Source organism: Anomaloglossus baeobatrachus (assembly GCF_048569485.1).
Source record: "Anomaloglossus baeobatrachus isolate aAnoBae1 chromosome 5 unlocalized genomic scaffold, aAnoBae1.hap1 SUPER_5_unloc_23, whole genome shotgun sequence".
In the NCBI taxonomy this organism is placed as follows: Eukaryota; Metazoa; Chordata; class Amphibia; order Anura; family Aromobatidae; genus Anomaloglossus; species Anomaloglossus baeobatrachus.
Genome location: NW_027441799.1, coordinates 647153 through 673022, shown reverse-complemented (window position 1 = coordinate 673022; position 25870 = coordinate 647153). Strand labels below are relative to the sequence as shown.

Below are 25870 nucleotides of genomic sequence, written 5' to 3'. Positions count from 1 at the left end.
GCCTACAAGTAGTATTCAACCCCCTGCAGATTTTGCAGGTTTGATAAGATGCAAATAAGTTAGAGCCTGCAAACTTCAAACAAGAGCAGGATTTATTAACAGATGCATAAATCTTACAAACCAACAAGGTATGTTGCTCAGTTAAATTTTAATAAATTTTCAACATAAAAGTGTGGGTCAATTATTATTCAACCCCTAGGTTTAATATTTTGTGGAATAACCCTTGTTTGCAATTACAGCTAATAATCGTCTTTTATAAGACCTGATCAGGCCGGCACAGGTCTCTGGAGTTATCTTGGCCCACTCCTCCATGCAGATCTTCTCCAAGTTATCTAGGTTCTTTGGGTGTCTCATGTGGACTTTAATCTTGAGCTCCTTCCACAAGTTTTCAATTGGGTTAAGGTCAGGAGACTGACTAGGCCACTGCAACACCTTGATTTTTCCCCTCTTGAACCAGGCCTTGGTTTTCTTGGCTGTGTGCTTTGGGTCGTTGTCTTGTTGGAAGATGAAATGACGACCCATCTTAAGATCCTTGATGGAGGAGCGGAGGTTCTTGGCCAAAATCTCCAGGTAGGCTGTGCTATCCATCTTCCCATGGATGCGGACCAGATGGCCAGGCCCCTTGGCTGAGGAACAGCCCCACAGCATGATGCTGCCACCACCATGCTTGACTGTAGGGATGGTATTCTTGGGGTCGTATGCAGTGCCATCCAGTCTCCAAACGTCACGTGTGTGGTTGGCACCAAAGATCTCGATCTTGGTCTCATCAGACCAGAGAACCTTGAACCAGTCTGTCTCAGAGTCCTCCAAGTGATCATGAGCAAACTGTAGACGAGCCTTGACATGACGCTTTGAAAGTAAATGTACCTTACGGGCTCGCCTGGAACGGAGACCATTGCGGTGGAGTACGTTACTTATGGTATTGACTGAAACCAATGTCCCCACTGCCATGAGATCATCCCGGAGCTTCTTCCTTGTTGTCCTTGGGTTAGCCTTGACTCTTTGGACAAGCCTGGCCTCGGCACGGGTGGAAACTTTCAAAGGCTGTCCAGGCCGTGGAAGGCTAACAGTAGTTCCATAAGCCTTCCACTTCCGGATGATGCTCCCAACAGTGGAGACAGGAAGGCCCAACTCCTTGGAAAGGGTTTTGTACCCCTTGCCAGCCTTGTGACCCTCCACGATCTTGTCTCTGATGGCCTTGGAATGCTCCTTTGTCTTTCCCATGTTGACCAAGTATGAGTGCTGTTCACAAGTTTGGGGAGGGTCTTAATTAGTCAGAAAGGGCTGGAAAAAGAGATAATTAATCCAAACATGTGAAGCTCATTGTTCTTTGTGCCTGAAATACTTCTTAATACTTTAGGGGAACCAAACAGAATTCTGGTGGTTTGAGGGGTTGAATAATAAATGACCCTCTGAATAAACTTTTCACAATTTAAAAAAAAATTAAAAAAAGAAATAACATTCTTTTTTGCTGCAGTGCATTTCACACTTCCAGGCTGATCTACAGTCCAAATGTCACAATGCCAAGTTAATTCCGAATGTGTAAACCTGCTAAATCTGCAGGGGGTTGAATACTACTTGTAGGCACTGCATATACACCAATACTCGTTATGCAGTGTGATATGTATATACACAATACTCGTTATGCAGTGTGATATGTATATACACCAATACTCGTTATGCAGTGTGATATGTACAGTTAGGTCCAGAAATATTTGGACAGTGACACAAGTTTTGTTATTTTAGCTGTTTACAAAAACATGTTCAGAAATACAATTCTATATATAATATGGGCTGAAAGTGCACACTCCCAGCTGCAATATGAGAGTTTTCACATCCAAATCGGAGAAAGGGTTTAAGAATCATAGCTCTGTAATGCATAGCCTCCTCTTTTTCAAGGGACCAAAAGTAATTGGACAAGGGACTCTAAGGGCTGCAATTAACTCTGAAGGCGTCTCCCTCGTTAACCTGGAATCAATTAAGTAGTTAAAAGGTCTGGGGTTGATTACAGGTGTGTGGTTTTGCATTTGGAAGCTGTTGCTGTGACCAGACAACATGCGGTCTAAGGAACTCTCAATTGAGGTGAAGCAGAACATCCTGAGGCTGAAAAAAAAGAAAAAATCCATCAGAGAGATAGCAGACATGCTTGGAGTAGCAAAATCAACAGTCGGGTACATTCTGAGAAAAAAGGAATTCACTGATGAGCTTGGGAACTCAAAAAGGCCTGGGCGTCCACGGATGACAACAGTGGTGGATGATCGCCGCATACTTTCTTTGGTGAAGAAGAACCCGTTCACAACATCAACTGAAGTCCAGAACACTCTCAGTGAAGTAGGTGTATCTGTCTCTAAGTCAACAGTAAAGAGAAGACTCCATGAAAGTAAATACAAAGGGTTCACATCTAGATGCAAACCATTCATCAATTCCAAAAATAGACAGGCCAGAGTTACATTTGCTGAAAAACACCTCAAGAAGCCAGCTCAGTTCTGGAAAAGTATTCTATGGACAGATGAGACAAAGATCAACCTGTACCAGAATGATGGGAAGAAAAAAGTTTGGAGAAAAAAGGGAACGGCACATGATCCAAGGCACACCACATCCTCTGTAAAACATGGTGGAGGCAACGTGATGGCATGGGCATGCATGGCTTTCAATGGCACTGGGTCACTTGTGTTTATTGATGACATAACAGCAGACAAGAGTAACCGGATGAATTCTGAAGTGTACCGGGATATACTTTCAGCCCAGATTCAGCCAAATGCCGCAAAGTTGATCGGACGGCGCTTCATAGTACAGATGGACAATGACCCCAAGCATACAGCCAAAGCTACCCAGGAGTTCATGAGTGCAAAAAAGTGGAACATTCTGCAATGGCCAAGTCAATCACCAGATCTTAACCCAATTGAGCATGCATTTCACTTGCTCAAATCCAGACTTAAGACGGAAAGACCCACAAACAAGCAAGACCTGAAGGCTGCGGCTGTAAAGGCCTGGCAAAGCATTAAGAAGGAGGAAACCCAGCGTTTGGTGATGTCCATGGGTTCCAGACTTAAGGCAGTGATTGCCTCCAAAGGATTCGCAACAAAATATTAAAAATAAAAATATTTTGTTTGGGTTTGGTTTATTTGTCCAATTACTTTTGACCTCCTAAAATGTGGAGTGTTTGTAAAGAAATGTGTACAATTCCTACAATTTCTATCCGATATTTTTGTTCAAACCTTCAAATTAAACGTTACAATCTGCACTTGAATTCTGTTGTAGAGGTTTCATTTCAAATCCAATGTGGTGGCATGCAGAGCCCAACTCGCCAAAATTGTGTCACTGTCCAAATATTTCTGGACCTAACTGTATATACACCAATACTCGTTATGCAGTGTGATATGTATATAGACAAATACTCGTTATGCAGTGTGATATGTATATACACCAATACTCGTTATGCAGTGTGATATGTATATACACCAATACTCGTTATGCAGTGTGATATGTATATACACCAATAATCGTTACAGTGTGATATGTATATACACCAATACTCATTATGCAGTGTGATATGTATATACACAAATACTCGTTATGCAGTGTGATATGTATATCCACCAATATGCGTTATGCAGTGTGATATGTATATACACTAGTACTCATTATGCAGTGTGATATGTATATACACAAATACTCGTTATGCAGTGTGATATGTATATCCACCAATATGCGTTATGCAGTGTGATATGTATATACACTAGTACGCGTTATGCAGTGTGATATGTATCTACACCAATATGCATTATTCTGTGTAATATGTATATACATCAATACTCGTTATGCAGTGTGACATGTATATACACCAATACTTGTTATGCAGTGTGATATGTATATACACCAATATGCATTATTCTGTGTAATATGTATATACATCAATACTCGTTATGCAGTGTGATATGTATATACACCAGTACTCGTTATGCAGTGTGATATATATATATACACCAATACTCGTTATGCAGTGTAATATGTATACACACCAATACTCGTTATGCAGTGTGATATGTATATACACCAATACTCGTTATGCAGTGTGATATGTATATACACCAATACTCGTTATGCAGTGTGATATGTATATACACCAATACTCGTTATGCAGTGTGATATGTATATACACCAATACTTGTTATGCAGTGTGCTATGTATATACACCAATACTTGTTATGCAGTGTGAAATCTATATACACCAATACTAGTTATGCAGTGTGATGTGTATATACACCAATACTCGTTATGCAGTGTGATGTGTATATACACCAATACTAGTTATGCAGTGTGATGTGTATATACACCAATACTCGTTATGCAGTGTGATGTGTATATACACCAATACTCGTTATGCAGTGTGATATGTATATACACCAATACTCGTTATGCAGTGTGATATGTATATACAGAATACTCGTTATGCAGTGTGATATGTATATACACCAATACTCGTTATGCAGTGTGATATGTATATACACTAGTACGCGTTATGCAGTGTGATATGTATATACACTAGTACGCGTTATGCAGTGTGATATGTATCTACACCAATATGCATTATTCTGTGTAATATGTATATACATCAATACTCGTTATGCAGTGTGATATGTATATACACCAGTACTCGTTATGCAGTGTGATATGTGTATACACCAATACTCGTTATGCAGTGTGATATGTGTATACACCAATACTCGTTATGCAGTGTAATATGTATACACACCAATACTTGTTATACAGTGTGATATGTATATACACCAATACTTGTTATACAGTGTGATATGTATATACACAGGGCCGTATTTACCATTAGGCATCCGTGGTCCCGTACCTGGGGCGCCACGTTGCGGGGGGGGCGGCACTTTCTGCCTGCAAAAAAAAATAAATTTTTTTTAATTGACATTTTTTCCCCCTCCAGACAGTCTAATAAATCCGCTGTGTTTTCGGAGGGGGAGGGGAAGAGGGCCGGGGGAAGGGGGGGGGCAGGGGTGAGAGACGCACTTCCATTTATCTGTATCTGCGTCTTTAAGACGCGAATACAGATAAACTGTGGGCGCCGCCGGGCACAGAGAACTGATTGACCCTGGAAGTGCCTGCACTTCCGGGGTCAGAGGCGCGCCAATTGGCTCCGTGCTGTGGCATCCAATGCTGCAGATGCCGCACAGGACAGAACACTCGCCGGAGCCAGCAGCACCAGGAGGATGACGGACACCGTAGGAGGAGCGGCAGCAGCAAGAGGAGGCGGGAGGCACAGGAGCAGGTAACCTCTGGCAGAGTTCCAGTGCTGTGAAGTGAGGATTCTGGGGGAGGGGCAGGCAGGCTACAATGTGAGTATAATGGACGAGGGACAGGCAGAGGCTGCAATGTGAGTATAGTGGACGAGGGACAGGCAGAGGCTGCAATGTGAGGATAGTTGACGAGGGGCAGGCAGAGGCTGCAATGTGAGGATAGTGGATGAGGGACAGGCAGAGGCTGCAATATGAGGATACTGGACGAGGGGCAGGCAGAGACTGAGACTGGGGGGAGGCAGAGGCTGAGACTGGGGGGAGGCTGGAGGGAGGCAGAGGCTGAGACTGGGGGGAGGCTGGAGGGAGGCAGAGGCTGAGACTGGGGGGAGGCTTGAGGGAGGCAGAGGCTGAGTCTGGGAGGAGGCTGGAGGGAGGCAGAGGCTGAGACTGGGGGGAGGCTGGAGGGAGGCAGAGGCTGAGACTGGGGGGGCTGGGGGGAGGCAGAGGCTGAGACTGGGGGGAGGCAGAGGCTGAGACTGGGGAGGGCTGGGGGGAGGCTGAGACTGGGGGAAGCTGGGAAAGGCAGAGGCTGAGACTGGGGGGAGGCTGGAGGAAGGTTGAGACTGGGGGGAGGCTGGGGGAGAGGCAAAGGCTGAAACTGGGGGGAGGCAGAGGCTGAGACTGGGGGGAAGCTGGGGGGAGGCAGAGGCTGAGACTGGGGGGAGGCAGAGGCTGAGACTGGGGGGAGGCTGGGGGGAGGCAGAGGCTGATGCTGACTGAGGCTAGGGGGAGGCAGAGGCTGATGCTGGCGGAGGCTGGGGGGAGGCAGAGGCTGATGCTGGCGGAGGCTGGGGGGAGAGAGGCTGATGCTGGGGGAGGCTGGCTGGAGAGAGGCTGGTGCTGGAGGAGGATGGGGGGGTGAGGCTGATGCTGGCGGAGACTGGGGAGTGAGGCTGATGCTGGGGGAGAGAGGCTGAAGCTGGGGGAGAGAGGCTGATGCTGAGGGAAGAGAGGCTGGGGGAGGCTGGTGGGAGAGAGGCTGATGCTGGGGAGAGGCTGCTGCTGGAGGCGGGGGGAGAGAGGCTGCTGCTGGGGGAGTGGGAGATAGGGGATAATGCTAGAGACAGGGGACAAGGGTTGAGGGATAGTGCAGTGACAAAATCGATTGGGTGGGGGAGTGTAAGGACTCAGAATTAGAGGGTGGCAGCATTGGGAGCTCATTATGGAGAAGGGGCAGCATGTGTGGGCTCAGTATGGAGTGGAGCAATGTAGGGGAGTCAATATCAAGAGTGGGGTAGTGTGTATGTGGGGGGTGTCTCAGCATAAGCTCTAGTGTGGTGGTCTTAGCATGAGTGGGGCAAAAAGGAGGTGTCATGGAAAAGAGGAAGGCAGCATTAGGAGCTCATATAGAGGGGCAGCATGCATGGGACACTGTGAGGAGGGAGCAGCATGCATGGGACACTGTGAGGAGGGGGCAGCACGCATGGGACACTGTGAGGAGGGGGCAGCACGCATGGGACACTGTGAGGAGGGGGCAGCACGCATGGGACACTGTGAGGAGGGGGCAGCACGCATGGGACACTGTGAGGAGGGGGCAGCACGCATGGGATACTGTGAGGAAGGGGCAGCACGCATGGGACACTGTGAGGAAGGGGCAGCACGCATGGGACACTGTGAGGAGGGGGCAGCACTCATGGGACACTGTGAGGAGGGGGCAGCATGCATGGGACACTGTGAGGAGGGGGCAACATGCATGGGACACTGTGAGGAGGGGGCAGCATGCATGGGATACTGTGAGGAGGGGGCAGCATGCATGGGACATTGTGAGGAGGGGGCAGCATGCATGGGACACTGTGAGGAGGGGGCAGCATGCATGGGACACTGTGAGGAGGGGGCAGCATGCATGGGACATTGTGAGGAGGGGGCAGCATGCATGGGACACTGTGAGGAGGGGGCAGCATGCATGGGACACTGTGAGGAGGGGGCAGCATGCATGGGACACTGTGAGGAGGGAGCAGCATGCATGGGACACTGTGAGGAGGGGGCAGCATGCATGGGACACTGTGAGGAGGGGGCACCATGCATGGGACACTGTGAGGAGGGGGCATCATGATGTGAGGACAATGTGCAGATCATATTTCGAGGAAGGTGTGGTGGATATAATTTGTAAGGGAGGGCAGTGTGTAGTTTATTAGGGGCAGTGTGACAGTCACAGTATATAAGTGGGGACGGTGTGGTGGGAATATTTTATACTCATGCTATGTTTTGATGTGCCTGTGGTGATCCCCATTGGGGGGGGTTAGTGCCCTTTGTTTCTCATTGATACTTTTTAAAGTGTTTTACAGAGTAGATCTGCCTTAAACAGATGTCGTGTGCGAAAACGCAGTTTTACATTGTCACTAAGGGGCGCGACCACTTAAAGTGCCTAGGGCAGCACGAAGGCAAAATACAGCCCTGTATATACGCCAATATGCGTTATGCTGTGTAATATGTATATACACCAATACTCGTTATGCAGTGTGATATGTATATACACCAATACTCGTTATGCAGTGTGCTATGTATATACACCAATACTCGTTATGCAGTGTGATATGTATATACACCAATACTCGTTATGCAGTGTGATATGTATATACACCAATACTCGTTATGCAGTGTGATATGTATATACACCAATACTCGTTATGCAGTGTGATATGTATATACACCAATACTCGTTATGCAGTGTGATATGTATATACACCAATACTCGTTATGCAGTGTGATATGTATATACACCAATACTCGTTATGCAGTGTGATATGTATATACACCAATACTCGTTATGCAGTGTGATATGTATATACACCAATACTCGTTATGCAGTGTGATATGTATATACACCAATACTCGTTATGCAGTGTGATATGTATATACACTAGTACTCATAGAACAATGAGAGACAGGGCAGCACTCACCGATAAACTAGGACTATTTTATTTTTTAATGCTGACAGGTGAGACGGACATGAGGGAATGCAGGGAGGGGAGCACGAGGACGACGGTACCGTTTCGCACCACTAGGGGCGCTTTCACGGGTCCATACAAAGTGAAACATGAGTAACATACATTTAAGTAGAAAAAACTACTAACTCATGTGTACATAATTAAAACATAATTAAAATCATTCACATTTTGCAATTAGATCGCTGTATATTGGATCACATTAATATAAAGACTGTAAGCCTTATTACTATTCTGATCATGAACTCACATTTTTAACAGAGCATATTACTAAATTTCAATCGACAGCCTTATGAAAAAAATATTGGTTTTTTACCTTATTATTATTATGAATTCATAAAAATATTCTTTCATCAAGATTATAATTTTATTATGCGCTTATTTCATATATATGGAACAATATAGGGATTAAGCTAAATTTTGTTCACTATAGAAAATTATTAATTATCTTATTCCTGGTATAACAAAGAATATTTTTTTTTTTTTTTTTTTTACAAATGAATTCATTAAGGCTGTCAATATCGATTAAGTGAACAAAAATATTCATAAAGCTATATGCCAATACTCAGAGTATTATTCCTCTTATGTATCCTAGATGGTAATTTTATTTTTCCAGTAGGCAAATACACGTGTTTTTTTAAAGAAACGAAGAGAATCCATTATTTTAATGTACCAGAGACAAAAAAGATTATATACATATATCATAATGATTATACATGAATTAGATGACACACAAGCAAATCACCAAGGAGAGGGGGGCTGGTTAATCTGGCTTCAGACATTAGAGAAATATTATCATATCGTTTTTATCATTGAAGCCAATGGGTCCCATTGCTTTGGTGTCCATAATCCAGCGAGCCTCTCTCCTTAGTAAGTGCTTGTGTGTATCTCCCCCTGCTGGGGAAGGTGTGATCTTTTCTAATCCGGCAAAACTAAGCAATTTATGATTACCATTATGTTTCTCTTGCATGTGATTAATAAGGCGTGTAGCCCCTACCCCTGTACTAATAGAGTGTGCATGCTCTCGAAATCTGGTGAATAATGGTCTGATAGTTTTGCCTATATAGAAAAAATTACACGGGCAAAAAATGATATATACCAGCCATTTAGTCCGGCATGTAATTAGGTCGTTTATTTTATACCATCTATCACCCACTTTTATACTCTTGCCTGTCAGATGTTGATCGCAATATGTACAATTCCCGCATTTATAGTTTCCTATGGGGCTTGCTTTTTCTAACCACGTTTTTTGTGGAATAAACCTCCTTTTTATCAAAAGATCTCCCATATTTTTTGTTCTACGGTATGTGATTTGGGGTTTATTTTTCGCTACCTCTTGTAGGTCCCTATCACTCTCGATTATATGCCAATGGCGGTTAATAATCGATTTTATTATTTGATCCATGGAACTGAATTTAAAATTGAATCTAAACCGTTCTGTTTTAAAGTGTTTTTCTGATGTCTAACCAGCTTATTTTTAGTTTTATCTCCCTTTAGGGTTTTTTCCAAAGCTTCAGTAATTATAGATTGTGGATATCCCCTTTCCTTTAGCCTGTGACTCAGTTCATCTGCTTGTGTCATAAAACGATCCATGTCACTATTTGCTCTTTTTATTCTGAGAAATTGGGAATATGGTATTGATTTTTTTACATGTTCAGGATGGGCACTATCGTGGCGCAAGAGGGTATTTACTGCTATAGATTTTCTGTATGATTCTGTTTTAATTTCATTATTTTGTATGCAAATTTTTAAATCTAAAAATTCTAAAGTTTGATCTCCAAAATTACTGGTAACTAGCATATTATATTTATTGGACTGGTTGAGGAATAAAACAAACTCATCAAATTGTTCTTGTGTACCGTCCCAAACAATTAGGATATCATCCACATATCTATAAAAATGTTTGATGTAACATAGAAATTTATTGTTTTGGGAATAAATTGTATCATCCTCAAATCTTGCCAGAAATAGATTTGCCAATGTACAAGCTATGGGGGTGCCCATGGCCACACCCCCATGTTGTAGATACCAGGTCTCACCAAATTTGAATACGTTATTTTTAAGTACAATCAACAACGCTTCAGTTATGAAGTTGGTATAATCATCATGTTCTCCCATGTTGGTCAAAAAATGTCTAACAGCCTCTACACCCAGATCCTGCGGGATTCGGGTGTAGAGGCTTTCGACATCAATTGAAGTGAGTTTGTAATTTGGTTGCCACTGGATTTCTCTCAGTATTTCCAAACAATTCTTAGTGTCTCGTATGAAAGATGGTATTTCATTCAGGAGTGGGTTCAGCAACCAATGCAGATACCTAGATAGCGGCTCAGTCGCTGAACCCACCCCTGACACAATGGGACGTCCAGGTGGATTGTCCACTGATTTATGTATTTTTGGTGAAAAATACCAATGAGGTCTATTTGGAAAACTTGGTAGGAGACTTTCTGCTTTTTTGTTGGAGATAGTACCCAATTGTACTTGTTTGTTCAAAAAACTACGTATTTTTTCCACTACTTTTGACATAGGATCAGTTTTAAGTTTTGTATATACTTAGGGATCTGACAATTGTCTTGCGGCTTCTTTTAGATAGTACTCCTTATCTAGGAGTACTGTCGCTCCCCCCTTATCAGCCTTACGGATGATGACATCCTCCCAGGATCTGAGTGTGTCAATTGCAATTTTCTCTGCTTGGGAAATATTAAACGCTACCTTTGGATAGTTTAAGCATTCTATATCTTGCAATACTGCTCTCTGGAAAATATCTACACTGTTACCTGCATTAGTTGGTGGAAAAAAATTTGATTTAATGCCTCCTTGAAAAAATGAAATATTGGGGGCTGCGGGTGGTTGTTCCAAGGACACAATATTATCATTTAAACTTAGCAATAACAATGTGTCATCTTTGACATTTTCAAGAGCTGAATCCTTGAAACAAAAACCCACTGGACCTATATTGCAAGGTTTTTCCACCAATGCTGGTTCCCTGCTGGTTGTTTTAGAAGTAGCAAAGAATTTTTTTAAATGCATTTTACGACAGGATTTAAACATATCTATTTGGAATTCTGTGAAATTAAATTTTTCGGGCAAGCAAAAATTGAGCCCCTTCTCCAAAGCTGTCATCATATCCTCAGACAATGTTCTTTTTGTCAGATTATATACTTTAATGTCCTTTTTATATTTTATTTCCTCCAAGTGACTTGCTTCAGCCGTCTGATATCTACATCTTCTATGTTTTCGTCCGCCTCTGCGTGTACTTCTCCTAAAGGGATATTACTTGATGGACCCGGGTTAGTATCTGATCCGGCTTTTTTCTTTGGAGGTGGTGGGGGCTCTTCTGTCCCGCTCGAATCTGTATCTGTGGTCCAAGCTCCTCTTTTAGTTTTGCCCGACATTTTTACAAATCTTTTCTGAAATCTGTTCCTTTTTGGTGGCGATCCTGTGGTTGTTATTTTATTATTCCATTTAAAAATCATTTTGGACTCATAATCTTGTTTATCACGGATAAATTTCTCTTTTTTCCTTTCTTTTATTACTGTTTGAAATGGAATTAATCTTTTATCCAGATTTTTTAGAAATATCAACCATTGATCATTAGAAAACCGGGATTGCAGCTCTTCTCGCAATCGTATAAGTTCCTGGGTGACTACCTCATGTTCTTCTATATTTTTATCCAGTACTATCATCAAGAACTGCATTGAACTTTCCTTCTGAACCTGTTCCCACTTCTCTTTAAATACCGCATCATGCTGGTAAAATGATATATTTTTCATTACACGTAATCCTCTAGGGACATGATCTGAGGCTTTATAAGCTGATAATGATTGAATTGTCCAAAATAGACTAATTTCTTTCTCTGCTAGAGTGGTAATCTTATGCTCCAGACTTTTGGTGCTGATTATTTCAGTGTCCAATTTAGTATTGCATTCTGTGAAATACGTGCTCGCTCCCTCTCTCCCTGCTAATAGTCCTGCACCTGTGCCTGTTAGGTTTTCTACAGCATTTGTTTCCATCATGTTTTAAAACAAGAAAAAAAACCAAAAAAAAAACCCGTATTTCATCAGACAAAATGCATATGAAAAACACACTCCTTTTATCCAGTTAAATCTTCTGCTGAAGGTAGCTATGCAGGTGCTAGGGTAGATAACATGTGCACTTTGAAAAATAAGAAAAGATTGTGCACCGCACTGCTTACCTGAACTGGAGGTAGTGTGGTATTTCTGTCCCAAACACAGTTCAGTGTGGAGTTGCCTTGATTATATCCATTAGATTTTCAGATGTCACAGAAAAGCATTTTTTCTCATCTTGATGGATCCAACAAAGTCCATTACCGAGGTGCTATTGCCCAGTTTAAACAAGTATATCCATAGAACAATGAGAGACAGGGCAGCACTCACCGATAAACTAGGACTATTTTATTTTTTAATGCTGACAGGTGAGACGGACATGAGGGAATGCAGGGAGGGGAGCACGAGGACGACGGTACCGTTTCGCACCACTAGGGGCGCTTTCACGGGTCCATACAAAGTGAAACATGAGTAACATACATTTAAGTAGAAAAAACTACTAACTCATGTGTACATAATTAAAACATAATTAAAATCATTCACATTTTGCAATTAGATCGCTGTATATTGGATCACATTAATATAAAGACTGTAAGCCTTATTACTATTCTGATCATGCACTCACATTTTTAACAGAGCATATTACTAAATTTCAATCGACAGCCTTATGAAAAAAATATTGGTTTTTTACCTTATTATTATTATGAATTCATAAAAATATTCTTTCATCAAGATTATCATTTTATTATGCGCTTATTTCATATATATGGAACAATATAGGGATTAAGCTAAATTTTGTTCACTATAGAAAATTATTAATTATCTTATTCCTGGTATAACAAAGAATTTTTTTTTTTTTTTTTACAAATGAATTCATTAAGGCTGTCAATATCGATTAAGTGAACAAAAATATTCATAAAGCTATATGCCAATACTCAGAGTATTATTCCTCTTATGTATCCTAGATGGTAATTTTATTTTTCCAGTAGGCAAATACACGTGTTTTTTTAAAGAAACGAAGAGAATCCATTATTTTAAAGAGCCCCCACCACCTCCAAAGAAAAAAGCCGGATCAGATACTAACCCGGGTCCATCAAGTAATTTCCCTTTAGGAGAAGTACACGCAGAGGCGGACGAAAACATAGAAGATGTAGATATCAGACGGCTGAAGCAAGTCACTTGGAGGAAATAAAATATAAAAAGGACATTAAAGTATATAATCTGACAAAAAGAACATTGTCTGAGGATATGATGACAGCTTTGGAGAAGGGGCTCAATTTTTGCTTGCCCGAAAAATTTAATTTCACAGAATTCCAAATAGATATGTTTAAATCCTGTCGTAAAATGCATTTAAAAAAATTCTTTGCTACTTCTAAAACAACCAGCAGGGAACCAGCATTGGTGGAAAAACCTTGCAATATAGGTCCAGTGGGTTTTTGTTTCAAGGATTCAGCTCTTGAAAATGTCAAAGATGACACATTGTTATTGCTAAGTTTAAATGATAATATTGTGTCCTTGGAACAACCACCCGCAGCCCCCAATATTTCATTTTTTCAAGGAGGCATTAAATCAAATTTTTTTCCACCAACTAATGCAGGTAACAGTATAGATATTTTCCAGAGAGCAGTATTGCAAGATATAGAATGCTTAAACTATCCAAAGGTAACGTTTAATATTTCCCAAGCAGAGAAAATTGCAATTGACACACTCAGATCCTGGGAGGATGTCATCATCCGTAAGGCTGATAAGGGGGGAGCGACAGTACTCCTAGATAAGGAGTACTATCTAAAAGAAGCCGCAAGACAATTGTCAGATCCCAAAGTATATACAAAACTTAAAACTGATCCTATGTCAAAAGTAGTGGAAAAAATACGTAGTTTTTTGAACAAACAAGTACAATTGGGTACTATCTCCAACAAAAAAGCAGAAAGTCTCCTACCAAGTTTTCCAAATAGACCTCATTGGTATTTTTCACCAAAAATACATAAATCAGTGGACAATCCACCTGGACGTCCCATTGTGTCAGGGGTGGGTTCAGCGACTGAGCCGCTATCTAGGTATCTGCATTGGTGGCTGAACCCACTCCTGAATGAAATACCATCTTTCATACGAGACACTAAGAATTGTTTGGAAATACTGAGAGAAATCCAGTGGCAACCAAATTACAAACTCACTTCAATTGATGTCGAAAGCCTCTACACCCGAATCCCGCAGGATCTGGGTGTAGAGGCTGTTAGACATTTTTTGACCAACATGGGAGAACATGATGATTATACCAACTTCATAACTGAAGCGTTGTTGATTGTACTTAAAAATAACGTATTCAAATTTGGTGAGACCTGGTATCTACAACATGGGGGTGTGGCCATGGGCACCCCCATAGCTTGTACATTGGCAAATCTATTTCTGGCAAGATTTGAGGATGATACAATTTATTCCCAAAACAATAAATTTCTATGTTACATCAAACATTTTTATAGATATGTGGATGATATCCTAATTGTTTGGGACGGTACACAAGAAAAATTTGATGAGTTTGTTTTATTCCTCAACCAGTCCAATAAATATAATATGCTAGTTACCAGTAATTTTGGAGATCAAACTTTAGAATTTTTAGATTTAAAAATTTGCATACAAAATAATGAAATTAAAACAGAATCATACAGAAAATCTATAGCAGTAAATACCCTCTTGCGCCACGATAGTGCCCATCCTGAACATGTAAAAAAATCAATACCATATTCCCAATTTCTCAGAATAAAAAGAGCAAATAGTGACATGGATCGTTTTATGACACAAGCAGATGAACTGAGTCACAGGCTAAAGGAAAGGGGATATCCACAATCTATAATTACTGAAGCTTTGGAAAAAACCCTAAAGGGAGATAAAACTAAAAATAAGCTGGTTAGACATCAGAAAAACACTTTAAAACAGAACGGTTTAGATTCAATTTTAAATTCAGTTCCATGGATCAAATAATAAAATCGATTATTAACCGCCATTGGCATATAATCGAGAGTGATAGGGACCTACAAGAGGTAGCGAAAAATAAACCCCAAATCACATACCGTAGAACAAAAAATATGGGAGATCTTTTGATAAAAAGGAGGTTTATTCCACAAAAAACGTGGTTAGAAAAAGCAAGCCCCATAGGAAACTATAAATGCGGGAATTGTACATATTGCGATCAACATCTGACAGGCAAGAGTATAAAAGTGGGTGATAGATGGTATAAAATAAACGACCTAATTACATGCCGGACTAAATGGCTGGTATATATCATTTTTTGCCCGTGTAATTTTTTCTATATAGGCAAAACTATCAGACCATTATTCACCAGATTTCGAGAGCATGCACACTCTATTAGTACAGGGGTAGGGGCTACACGCCTTATTAATCACATGCAAGAGAAACATAATGGTAATCATAAATTGCTTAGTTTTGCCGGATTAGAAAAGATCACACCTTCCCCAGCAGGGGGAGATACACACAAGCACTTACTAAGGAGAGAGGCTCGCTGGATTATGGACACCAAAGCAATGGGACCCATTGGCTTCAATGATAAAAACGATATGATAATATTTCTCTAATGTCTGAAGCCAGATTAACCAGCCCCCCTCTCCTTGGTGATTTGCTTGTGTGTCATCTAATTCATGTATAATCATTATGATATATGTATATAATCTTTTTTGTCTCTGGTACCTTTAAAATAATGGATTCTCTTCGTTTCTTTAAAAAAACACGTGTATTTGCCTACTGGAAAAATAAAATTACCATCTAGGATACATAAGAGGAATAATACTCTGAGTATTGGCATATAGCTTTATGAATATTTTTGTTCACTTAATCGATATTGACAGCCTTAATGAATTCATTTGTAAAAAAAAAAAAAAAAAAATATTCTTTGTTATACCAGGAATAAGATAATTAATAATTTTCTATAGTGAACAAAATTTAGCTTAATCCCTATATTGTTCCATATATATGAAATAAGCGCATAATAAAATTATAATCTTGATGAAAGAATATTTTTATGAATTCATAATAATAATAAGGTAAAAAACCAATATTTTTTTCATAAGGCTGTCGATTGAAATTTAGTAATATGCTCTGTTAAAAATGTGAGTTCATGATCAGAATAGTAATAAGGCTTACAGTCTTTATATTAATGTGATCCAATATACAGCGATCTAATTGCAAAATGTGAATGATTTTAATTATGTTTTAATTATGTACACATTAGTTAGTAGTTTTTTCTACTTAAATGTATGTTACTCATGTTTCACTTTGTATGGACCCGTGAAAGCGCCCCTAGTGGTGCGAAACGGTACCGTCGTCCTCGTGCTCCCCTCCCTGCATTCCCTCATGTCCGTCTCACCTGTCAGCATTAAAAAATAAAATAGTCCTAGTTTATCGGTGAGTGCTGCCCTGTCTCTCATTGTTCTAATGATTTACAAATTAAGGGCTCATGCGCACACTGCGTCCTGACTAGTGCAGAAATAAATGTACCCTCTGGCACACTTGACACTGCGAGTTGACAAAAAGAATGCATCCAAAACGCATGTATTTTGGATGCTTTTTGCATGCATTTTACATGCATTTTTGTCAGTGCGGTCCCCCAGCAATTCAGCTCTGCTACATGCCCACTGACAGCAGACACAGACAGAGCCGGGCGATGAGAATGAACTCGGATGAACTTCACCCGACTTAATTGTCATCCCGCAACTCTTTCTCTGAGTGCTGTCATGAACTCAGATGAACCTCCGAGGTCAGTGACAGGACACAGGAGTCCGCAGCAGTGACGTCAGAGTTTCACCCGATTTCACTGACATCGCGCGTCTCTCTCTCTCTCTGTGTCGCAGCCTGATTTGCGGTCACACGTGAAGGACTCACCTGTGATCGCAAATCCCCTGAGTGACTGCAGTGAGACACGCAATCAGCTGTGCTTTCACTCAGGTGACCAGCGTCTACAGCTGCAGTCCTCCACCTTAGAGCGGTGGCCGCGAGTAACCTCAATGACAGCACAGCTGATCGCGCGACTCACTTCAGTTGCTGCATGGAGCTCACAGGAGCGGCGGTATTCTACTGCCGCTCCTGTCAGCTTCCGATGTAGCAGAGCTGAAAGCGTCGTGGGACCTTGTGTGGATTACGCCGGACCTGGAGGTGTTTTTGAGGGGTTAATAAAGTGGTAACTCCTTATTACCCAGATTGCCTCCACACCAGGGCAATTCGGGATGAGCCAGGTAGAGTCCCGGAACTGTCGCATCTAATGGATGCGGCAATTCCGGGTGGCTGCTGGCTGATATTGTTAGGCTGGGGGGCTCCCCATAACATGGAGCTCCCCATCCTGAGAATACAAGCCTTCAGCCGTATGGCTTTACCCTGGCTGGTATCAATATTGGGGGGGACCTCACGTTGGTTTTAATTTTTTTTTTTTTTACTGCACGATATAGATATGCCCACCGACAGCTGTGATTGGTTGCAGTGAGACAGCTGTCACTCAGCGTGGGTGCGTGTCTGATTGCAACCAATCATAGGCGCCGGTGGGCGGAGGAAGCAGGGAATAGGAGATTGAATAATGAGCGGCCGGCAATTTCAAAAGAGAAGCCGCCACAGTGTGAACGCCGTGCAGCGCCGCACCCATGATCGGGGAGTATGAGAGAGGGGGTGGGAGGGAGAGACCGACATCAACAGAGAGAGAGATAGAGACAGAGAGAGAGAGAGAGACCGACCAACAGAGAGAGAGACCAAAAGACCTGCGTTTGTTATTGTCAAATAAACATGCAAACGCACTGCTTAGCATTTTGGTAGCGTTTTTCTACAACTCATTGATTTCAATGGGTGTAGAACGCTGCCAAAATGAACAAAAGAAGTGTCATGCTACTTTTTTTAAACGCAGAGATTTTCTCAAATTTTTGACAATCAAAACATTGCGTTTAAAAAAGCACCGTGCGCACGGATTTTGCATGATTCTCATAGATACTTTGCTGGTGAAGCAGCACGCATGAATTTTGACAATGTGATGCTGCAGCTTAAAATGCTGCAGAAACGCAAAAAAAAAAAAGCAACGTGCGCATGAGCCCTAAACATTTCAATTATTCACAACATGAAAAAGGTTCCTTCCCTGTATGGCTTCAGCAAATGTTTAACGAGATCCGATTTCTGAGAATAACATTTTCCACATTCAGAACATAAAAATGTTTTTTTGATTGATTTTTGATTTTGTGTGATTTTTTTGATGGTAACCAAGACATAATTTCCTAGTAAAACATTTCCCACACTCTGAACATGAATATGGCTTCTCCCCTGTATGAGATCTTTGATGCCAAACAAGATCTGATTTCCGCATAAAACATTTCCCACATTCTGAACATGAAAATGGCTTCTCCCCTGTATGAGATCTTTGATGCACAACAAGATCTGATTTCTTAATAAAACATTTCCCACATTCTGAACATGAAAATTGCTTCTCCCCTGTGTGAATTTTCTGATGTCTAACAAGATCTGATTTCCGAATAAAACATTTCCCACATTCTGAACATAAAAATGGCTTCTCCCCCGTATGAGATCTTTGATGCACAACAAGTTTTGATTTCTGAATAAAACATTTCCCACATTCTGAACATGAAAATGGCTTCACCCCTGTGTGAGATCTTTGATGCACAACAAGTTTTGATTTCCGAATAAAACATTTCCCACATTCTGAACATGAAAATGGCTTCTCCCCTGTGTGAGATCTTTGATGCACAACAAGTTCTGAATTCTGAATAAAACATTTCCCACACTCTGAACATGAAAACTGCTTCTCCCCTGTGTGAATTTTCTGATGTCTAACAAGGTCTGATTTCTGAATAAAACATTTCCCACATTCTGAACATGAAAATTGCTTCGCCCCTGTGTGAGATCTTTGATGCACAACAAGTTCTGAATTCTGAATAAAACATTTCCCACACTCTGAACATGAAAACGGCTTCTCCCCTGTGTGAATTTTCTGATGTCTAACAAGGTCTGATTTCTGAAAAAAACATTTTTCACACTCTGAACATGAAAATGGCTTCGCCCCTGTGTGAGATCTTTGATGCACAACAAGTTTTGATTTCTGAATAAAACATTTCCCACATTGTGAACATGAAAATGGCTTCTCCCCTGTGTGAATTTTCTGATGTGTAACAAGGTCTGATTTCTGAATAAAACATTTCCCACATTCTGAACAGGAAAATGGCTTCACCCCTGTGTGAGATCTTTGATGCACAACAAGTTTTGATTTCCGAATAAAACATTTCCCACATTCTGAACATGAAAATGGCTTCTCCCCTGTGTGAGATCTTTGATGCACAACAAGTTCTGAATTCTGAATAAAACATTTCCCACACTCTGAACATGAAAACGGCTTCTCCCCTGTGTGAATTTTCTGATGTCTAACAAGGTCTGATTTCTGAATAAAACATTTCCCACATTCTGAACAGGAAAATGGCTTCGCCCCTGTGTGAAATCTTTGATGCACAACAAATGTTGATTTCTGAATAAAACATTTCCCACATTCTGAACAGGAAAATGGCTTCGCCCCTGTGTGAGATCTTTGATGCACAACAAGTTTTGATTTCCGAATAAAACATTTCCCACATTCTGAACATGAAAATGGCTTCTCCCCTGTGTGAGATCTTTGATGCACAACAAGTTCTGAATTCTGAATAAAACATTTCCCACACTCTGAACATGAAAACGGCTTCTCCCTTGTGTGAATTTTCTGATGTCTAACAAGGTCTGATTTCTGAATAAAACATTTCCCACATTCTGAACATGAAAATGGCTTCTCCCCTGTGTGAGTTTTTTGATGATTGGAATTTTGGACTTGTTTCAAAAGATCAGATGATAGATCAATCCTAGGAAGGACTGGAGGTATATCTGGGACAACAGCATGCTCCTCATATGTATAATGTGTGATACTTTCATCATCTGTTATAAATTCTGAAGATATTAGAGGTCCATCTGAACTCCCAATACAGTCATCTGCTAAATATAAACACAATGTTATTAGTTTTTAATGATGTTTTGAAAGCACATTGTGTTTTAAACCATAACATCCGAAATTAAACTAGGAAACAAATTATTCTGAATCTATTTTCTAATTTCGAGATCTTAGTGTTACATCTTCGTTAATTCGGACCTCCCATTCCTGTCTCCAAAATATCTCTCCAGTAGCACCAGTTCTCTGAAATGTCCTACAGTAAATAATCTAATTTGTCACGATATGAATGCAGGATAGCGAGGCACAAGGGACTCCTATACTGTCCCTCATGCTAGGAGACCTTAGGCTCTCTCTAACTTCTGGATTACTCCTGTAAGTGGAGATGCCAGTCTTGGGCCTTACTATTCTCCTTACCAGATGTAATCTGTTATCCCCCTAGGGAAGGAAGGGGCAGGAGTATGATGGAAAAAGATTAAAACAATTAAGAAAACCAAAATTCATACATACTGCAAACTCACAGAATTAAACAATGAGAGACTAAGGAGAAAAGTAAGAGCAGGAAAGCAGCAACAAAAAGACAACAAGGGTTAACACGAAAACTGGTCACAGCAACAATTCACAACACCTGACCAGACCAGTATAGGTAAACTACAGCTGGCATTAATGGAATAGTCTAGCCAGTATATACAGGAGGGGAGCGAATGACACTGGCTCCCCTACAGCATGTAATGACAGATATTAACAAGCAGCCTAGCAGAGATTAACTCTTGCTAGCCTGCCTAAGCCTGTGGTTTCATGCCTGTGTCTACTTGAGCTGCTCACAAATATCAAAGAAGTTAGCAGGCAGAGTGCAGTATCCACAGATCCTGACGCTGCCATGCCAGTTGTCAGAAGCTGCAAAATTCTCCTAGTAAAATTGACACACAACATAGACAATTTCAATGAGGGTTTTTTTAAGACGAAAATAAAATAGTTAGAGACAGATGTCGGATATTTAACAGTGTTGTCCGGGACTGTAACGTTGATGGCCTATTCTGAGGCTTTTTAACCAAAGCAGGTAGCAGGGTCTTGCGGTCTATCCAAATATGTCTTCAAACCAAAAGAAGAAAAAGGGTTAATCCCGCACAATCTGCCAGAATAAAGGCTGCTTTACACGTTTCAATTAAACGTGCGATCGCATTTGCGATTGCACCCGCCCCCATCGTTTGTGCGGCATGGCCAATTTGTTGCCCCTGTCGCACAATGCTGTAACCCCCGTCACACGTACTTACCTGCCATACGACCTCGCTGTGGGCGGCGAATATCCACTTCCTGAAGGGGGAGGGATGTTCGGCGTCACACAGCAACCGCCCAATAGAAGTGGAGGGGCGGAGATGAGCGGGACGTAAACATCCCGCCCACCTCCTTCCGCATAGCCGGCGGGACGCAGGTAAGCGGTGTTCATCATTCCTGGGGTGTCACACACAGCGATGTATGCTGCCTCGGGAACATTGAACAACCGGATGTTCCATTTTTAGAAAATGAACGACGTGTATGCGATCAATGTTTTTGCGTACAATCGGAATCGCACGTAGGTGTCACACGCAACTACAACATTAACGATGGATGCCGGATGTGCGTCACTTACGACATGACCCCGCCGACACATCGTTAGATATATTGTAGCGTGTAAAGCCCGCTTAAGATGTGGAAATGTTGAAAGATTAATAACATCATGTCACATGACTCTGAAGTCATCAAAGGTCCTTAAACAATCAACTTGAGAATACAACTGATGGCATCCCTAAGAGAGTGCGGTTCCTGAGAAATTGCTCAGTTTGATGCCTCCCAACACTGGTCCTGACTGTAACTAGATCTTATTATTTGATTTCAACCATTCTCCAAAAATCCCAACAAATCATGCTAGCTCTTATTTTTGGTGTAGGTCGTCTTTTTGGGGAAACAGGATATTCATGAACCCTCTGCAGGTCTTTGAGTTGCCTTCATAACAACATAAAGAAGGCACTAGAAACAAACATCAGAAGAAGCAGAAGCAAATAAAATACAGCTGAAAAAACCCCAGAGCAGAAAGTCTAAAAATGAAATCACAAAATTAGTGCAGAAAGTACATGAGTAGATATCTCTTACTGGATAGAGCTGGAGGAAACACATCCTGAGGAACATCGGGATCTTCTTGTTTACAGTCCTGTGGGAGAAGAGGACGGGGACATCTCTCTGGTGTTGTCCTCTTACTGGATAGAACTGGAGGAGACACATACAGGAACGGAATTCATTCCTTACATACAGATAATTATAGGCCGTGTGTATTTAGTCCTGTCTATTACCTGGTGATGTGAGGGGCTGGGGAGCCTCCATCATGACGTCCTTGTACAGATCTTTCTGTCCTTCTAAATACTCCCACTCCTCCATGGAGAAATAGACAGTGACGTCCTGACACCTTATAGGAACCTGACACATACAATGATACCGTCACTCCCGATCCCTTCATAGCGTTACTGTATAATGTCCCAGCATTCCCAGCAGTGTCACCTCTCCAGTCAGCAGCTCAATCATCTTGTAGGTGAGTTCTAGGATCTTCTGGTCATTGATGTCCTCATGTATCGGGGGGGTGAAGTGGAGGCCCCATGATTGGGCTCAGTGGTCGTCCCCATCCCTCAGACACAGGGGCCTGACAGCGCTCACTAGAGGTCTTCTTCACTACTGTGTAATCCTGGTTATGGAGAGACACAGTAATAAATCTCACTACAGACATTTCCAGAGTCCTCACCTCTCCAGTTCTGTCCATCTGTTATTCCCATAGATAAGAATGATGTAATGTGACGTCATCAGAAACGCTCACCTCTCCAGTAAGCCGGAAGAGGATCTCTAGGGTGAGGTGTAATATCCTCTCCGCCATCTTGTCCCTGTCCATATCCATCCTTGATGGGTCAATCAGGAGAATTCTCTTATATAGAAGATCTCCACTGAGAGGATCCGATATTGTAGGGACCTGAATGAGGAGAAGAATCCACTGTAATAATACAATTACTGGAGATAACCGTTCACTAGATAGGGATGATTGCCGCGCTGCCGTGAGGAGTCCAGACTAAAGGCTACTTTACACACTGCGATATCGGTCCCGATATCGCTAGTGTGGGTACCCGCCCCCATCTGTTGCGCGACACGGGCAAATCGCTGCCCGTGCCGCACAACATCGCCCGAACCCGTCACACATACTTACCTGCTCGGCGACGTCGCTGTGACCGACGAACCGCCTCCTTTCTAAGGGGGCGGTCCGTGCGGCGTCACAGCGACGTCATTGAGCCGCCGCCCAATAGAAGCGGAGGGGCGGAGATGAGCGGGACGTAACATCCCGCCCACCTTCTTCCTTCCGCATTGTGGCCGGGAGGCAGGTAAGGAGAGCTTCCTCGTTCCTGCGGCGTCACACGGAGTGATGTGTGCTGCCGCAGGAACGAGGAACAACCTCGTTACTGCTGCAGTAACGATTTCTGAGAATGGACCCCCATGTCATCGATGAGCGATTTTGCACGTTTTTGCAACGATGCAAAATCGCTCATCGGTGTCACACGCAACGGCATCGCTAATGCGGCCGGATGTGCGTCACCAAATCCGTGACCCCAACGAGTTCGCATTAGCGATGTCGTAGCGTGTAAAGCCCCCTTAACTCTGCTGCCTTATTACAGTGAATGGATCCTTTGGGGGTTTCATCTGAATCATGTCATTTGAAGAATTACATGTAAACCTGTCACACTAATAGGTTGAGGAGAAGGGCGTAGCCTCACTGCACCCTTAACCAGGCTTATCTAGGGAGTCATGATTAAGTGCCTACCCAGTCATCACCAGAGACTCTGAGGTTGGACTTTGCTGACAGTAGGCACCAGTTACCAATACAGGGCAGTCCCTGGTTGTTGTTTTTCACCAAGAGGCTGAGCGGTGTATCATGAGAAAGATGGGGTGGGAACCACTGCCTCTAGGGAAGAACAGGAAGGATAAACCCTGTCACTTACTCTGAGCAATCCTGAGCTCCCCGATGTCCAAGACAGGTTCTTTCCCCTTGTGCAGCAATCACGTGTCTATCCCTGTCTTACCCTAATCACAACTGTGTCTAGTGAGCAGGGCAGGGGGAACACTAGTCCTGCTTTATGATAATGACACAAAAGGAAAACAACAAAGGAAAAAGAAACTGCATTCCCAAACAACAAGTGGTAAAAAAGGGGGATGGAAGAGAAATAAATAAAAAGGGAGATGATCAATAGGAAGACACCAAAGAAAATTTCCAAGCAGCAATCTCCAGGATCAAATTCAAAACAATTTTTCTTTCCATGGCTCTCACCTTCATGCCAGGACCATGGAAAAGCAAGTTATCACTGGCAACTACTGAGGTAAAGTGGTGAGAACTTATACCAGGGGGAGAGCAGAAATCAGAACAGCTGAGACAACTCAGGATGGTAAGCCAAGAAAGACACAAGGGTCTGCTTAACCCTAGCAGCACCAGCACAAGCATAGTCTGCACAGCTACATGGAAGGCAAAGCAGATGCTACTACTGCTGGCGTGCGCTGTGACCTTCTGACCCATGGGATAGGAGCGACCTCTCTCTGTCCGACAACCTGGTGTCAAAACCCTGATGTAAGTGCTCAGTGTAGAGAACGGGATAAATGTGATCCAAAAGTCACAGCAGATGGAGAAGTCACATCTATGATCAGCTCTAATCCTGCCATCTCCACCGCTCTCATTACACAAGTATAAGGCTCTGTGCGCACTGGGAAGTGGAATTTTCTTGAGAAAATTCCGCATGCCCTCAAAGATTACCGCACCCGCGGTAAAAAACCGCGGGAAACCGCACCCGAAAACAGCATGCGGTTTGCCGCGGTTTTACCGCGGTATTATTCGCGGTATTGCCGCGGTTTTGCCGCGTGCGGGTTGGGATGTGCTTTATTGCATTCAATGCAATAAAGCACATTGAAGAAAAAAAAAAAAAAAAAAAGTCATTTAATTCTGAGAGTAGATAGACAGAAGAATAGATAGAGGGATAGATAGACAGAGGGATAGATAGAGAGATGGATGACAGATCGCTGCATTTCCCACGGTCGGCAGTGAGTTCACATTACCGGCCGTGGGAAATGACCGGTAATTACCTCTGCTGCTTTCATTCAGCGCTGTGTGTTAGTCGCGGCTGGATGGAAGCAGCGCTGGACGTCGGACCTGGATTACGCCGGAGCTTTGGTGCGGGAGGGGTTAATAAAATGGTGAACGAGGCTTGTTTGTTTTATTTAAAATAAAGGATTTTTCGGTGTCTGTGTTTATTCACTTTACTTACGGGTTGATCATGTCAGCTGTCACATAGACGCTGCCATGATCAAGCCTGGGGTTAACCCCTTGTATTACCTTGCCACCACTGCTACACGGTGGCAAGAAGAGCCGAGGACACGCCGGCATTGCCGCATATTGCATGCGACAGTGCCGGGGCAGCTGCGGCTGATATTCTCGGCTGTGGGAGGGGGAGTGAGGCGGGGGACATTATCCCTGCCCCTCTCCCTCCCCAGCCTGAGAATACCGGGCCGCCGCTGTGT

At 42.5% G+C, this 25870-nt stretch overlaps 2 protein-coding genes across 2 annotated transcripts in view; one reads left to right on the top strand and one right to left on the bottom strand.

Moving 5' to 3' along the window:
- LOC142259056 (uncharacterized) overlaps nucleotides 1-25870 on the top strand; it is a 223566-nt gene that overhangs the window by 135523 nt on the left and 62173 nt on the right.
- On the bottom strand, nucleotides 16798-23251 carry LOC142259038 (uncharacterized). Its single transcript, XM_075331569.1, has 5 exons — nucleotides 23139-23251; nucleotides 22829-23009; nucleotides 22624-22747; nucleotides 22427-22540; nucleotides 16798-20343 (listed from the first exon to the last, which is right to left on the bottom strand). The coding sequence occupies exons 2-5, from the start codon at nucleotides 22850-22852 to the stop codon at nucleotides 18515-18517; spliced, it is 2091 nt and encodes a 696-aa protein (XP_075187684.1). The 5' UTR covers nucleotides 22853-23009; nucleotides 23139-23251; the 3' UTR covers nucleotides 16798-18514.

What these genes read in the sequence shown, in the direction of transcription:
- LOC142259038 (XM_075331569.1), bottom strand. Translation starts at nt 22,852, where the DNA reads ATGATTGAGCTGCTGACTGGAGAG. An exon ending in TTGAGCTGCTGACTGGAGAG is followed by an intron (nt 22,748 to 22,828) that starts GTGACACTGCTG and finishes TGTATGTGTCAG; the next exon opens with GTTCCTATAAGGTGTCAGGA. An exon ending in CCAGCCCCTCACATCACCAG is followed by an intron (nt 22,541 to 22,623) that starts GTAATAGACAGG and finishes TGTCTCCTCCAG; the next exon opens with TTCTATCCAGTAAGAGGACA.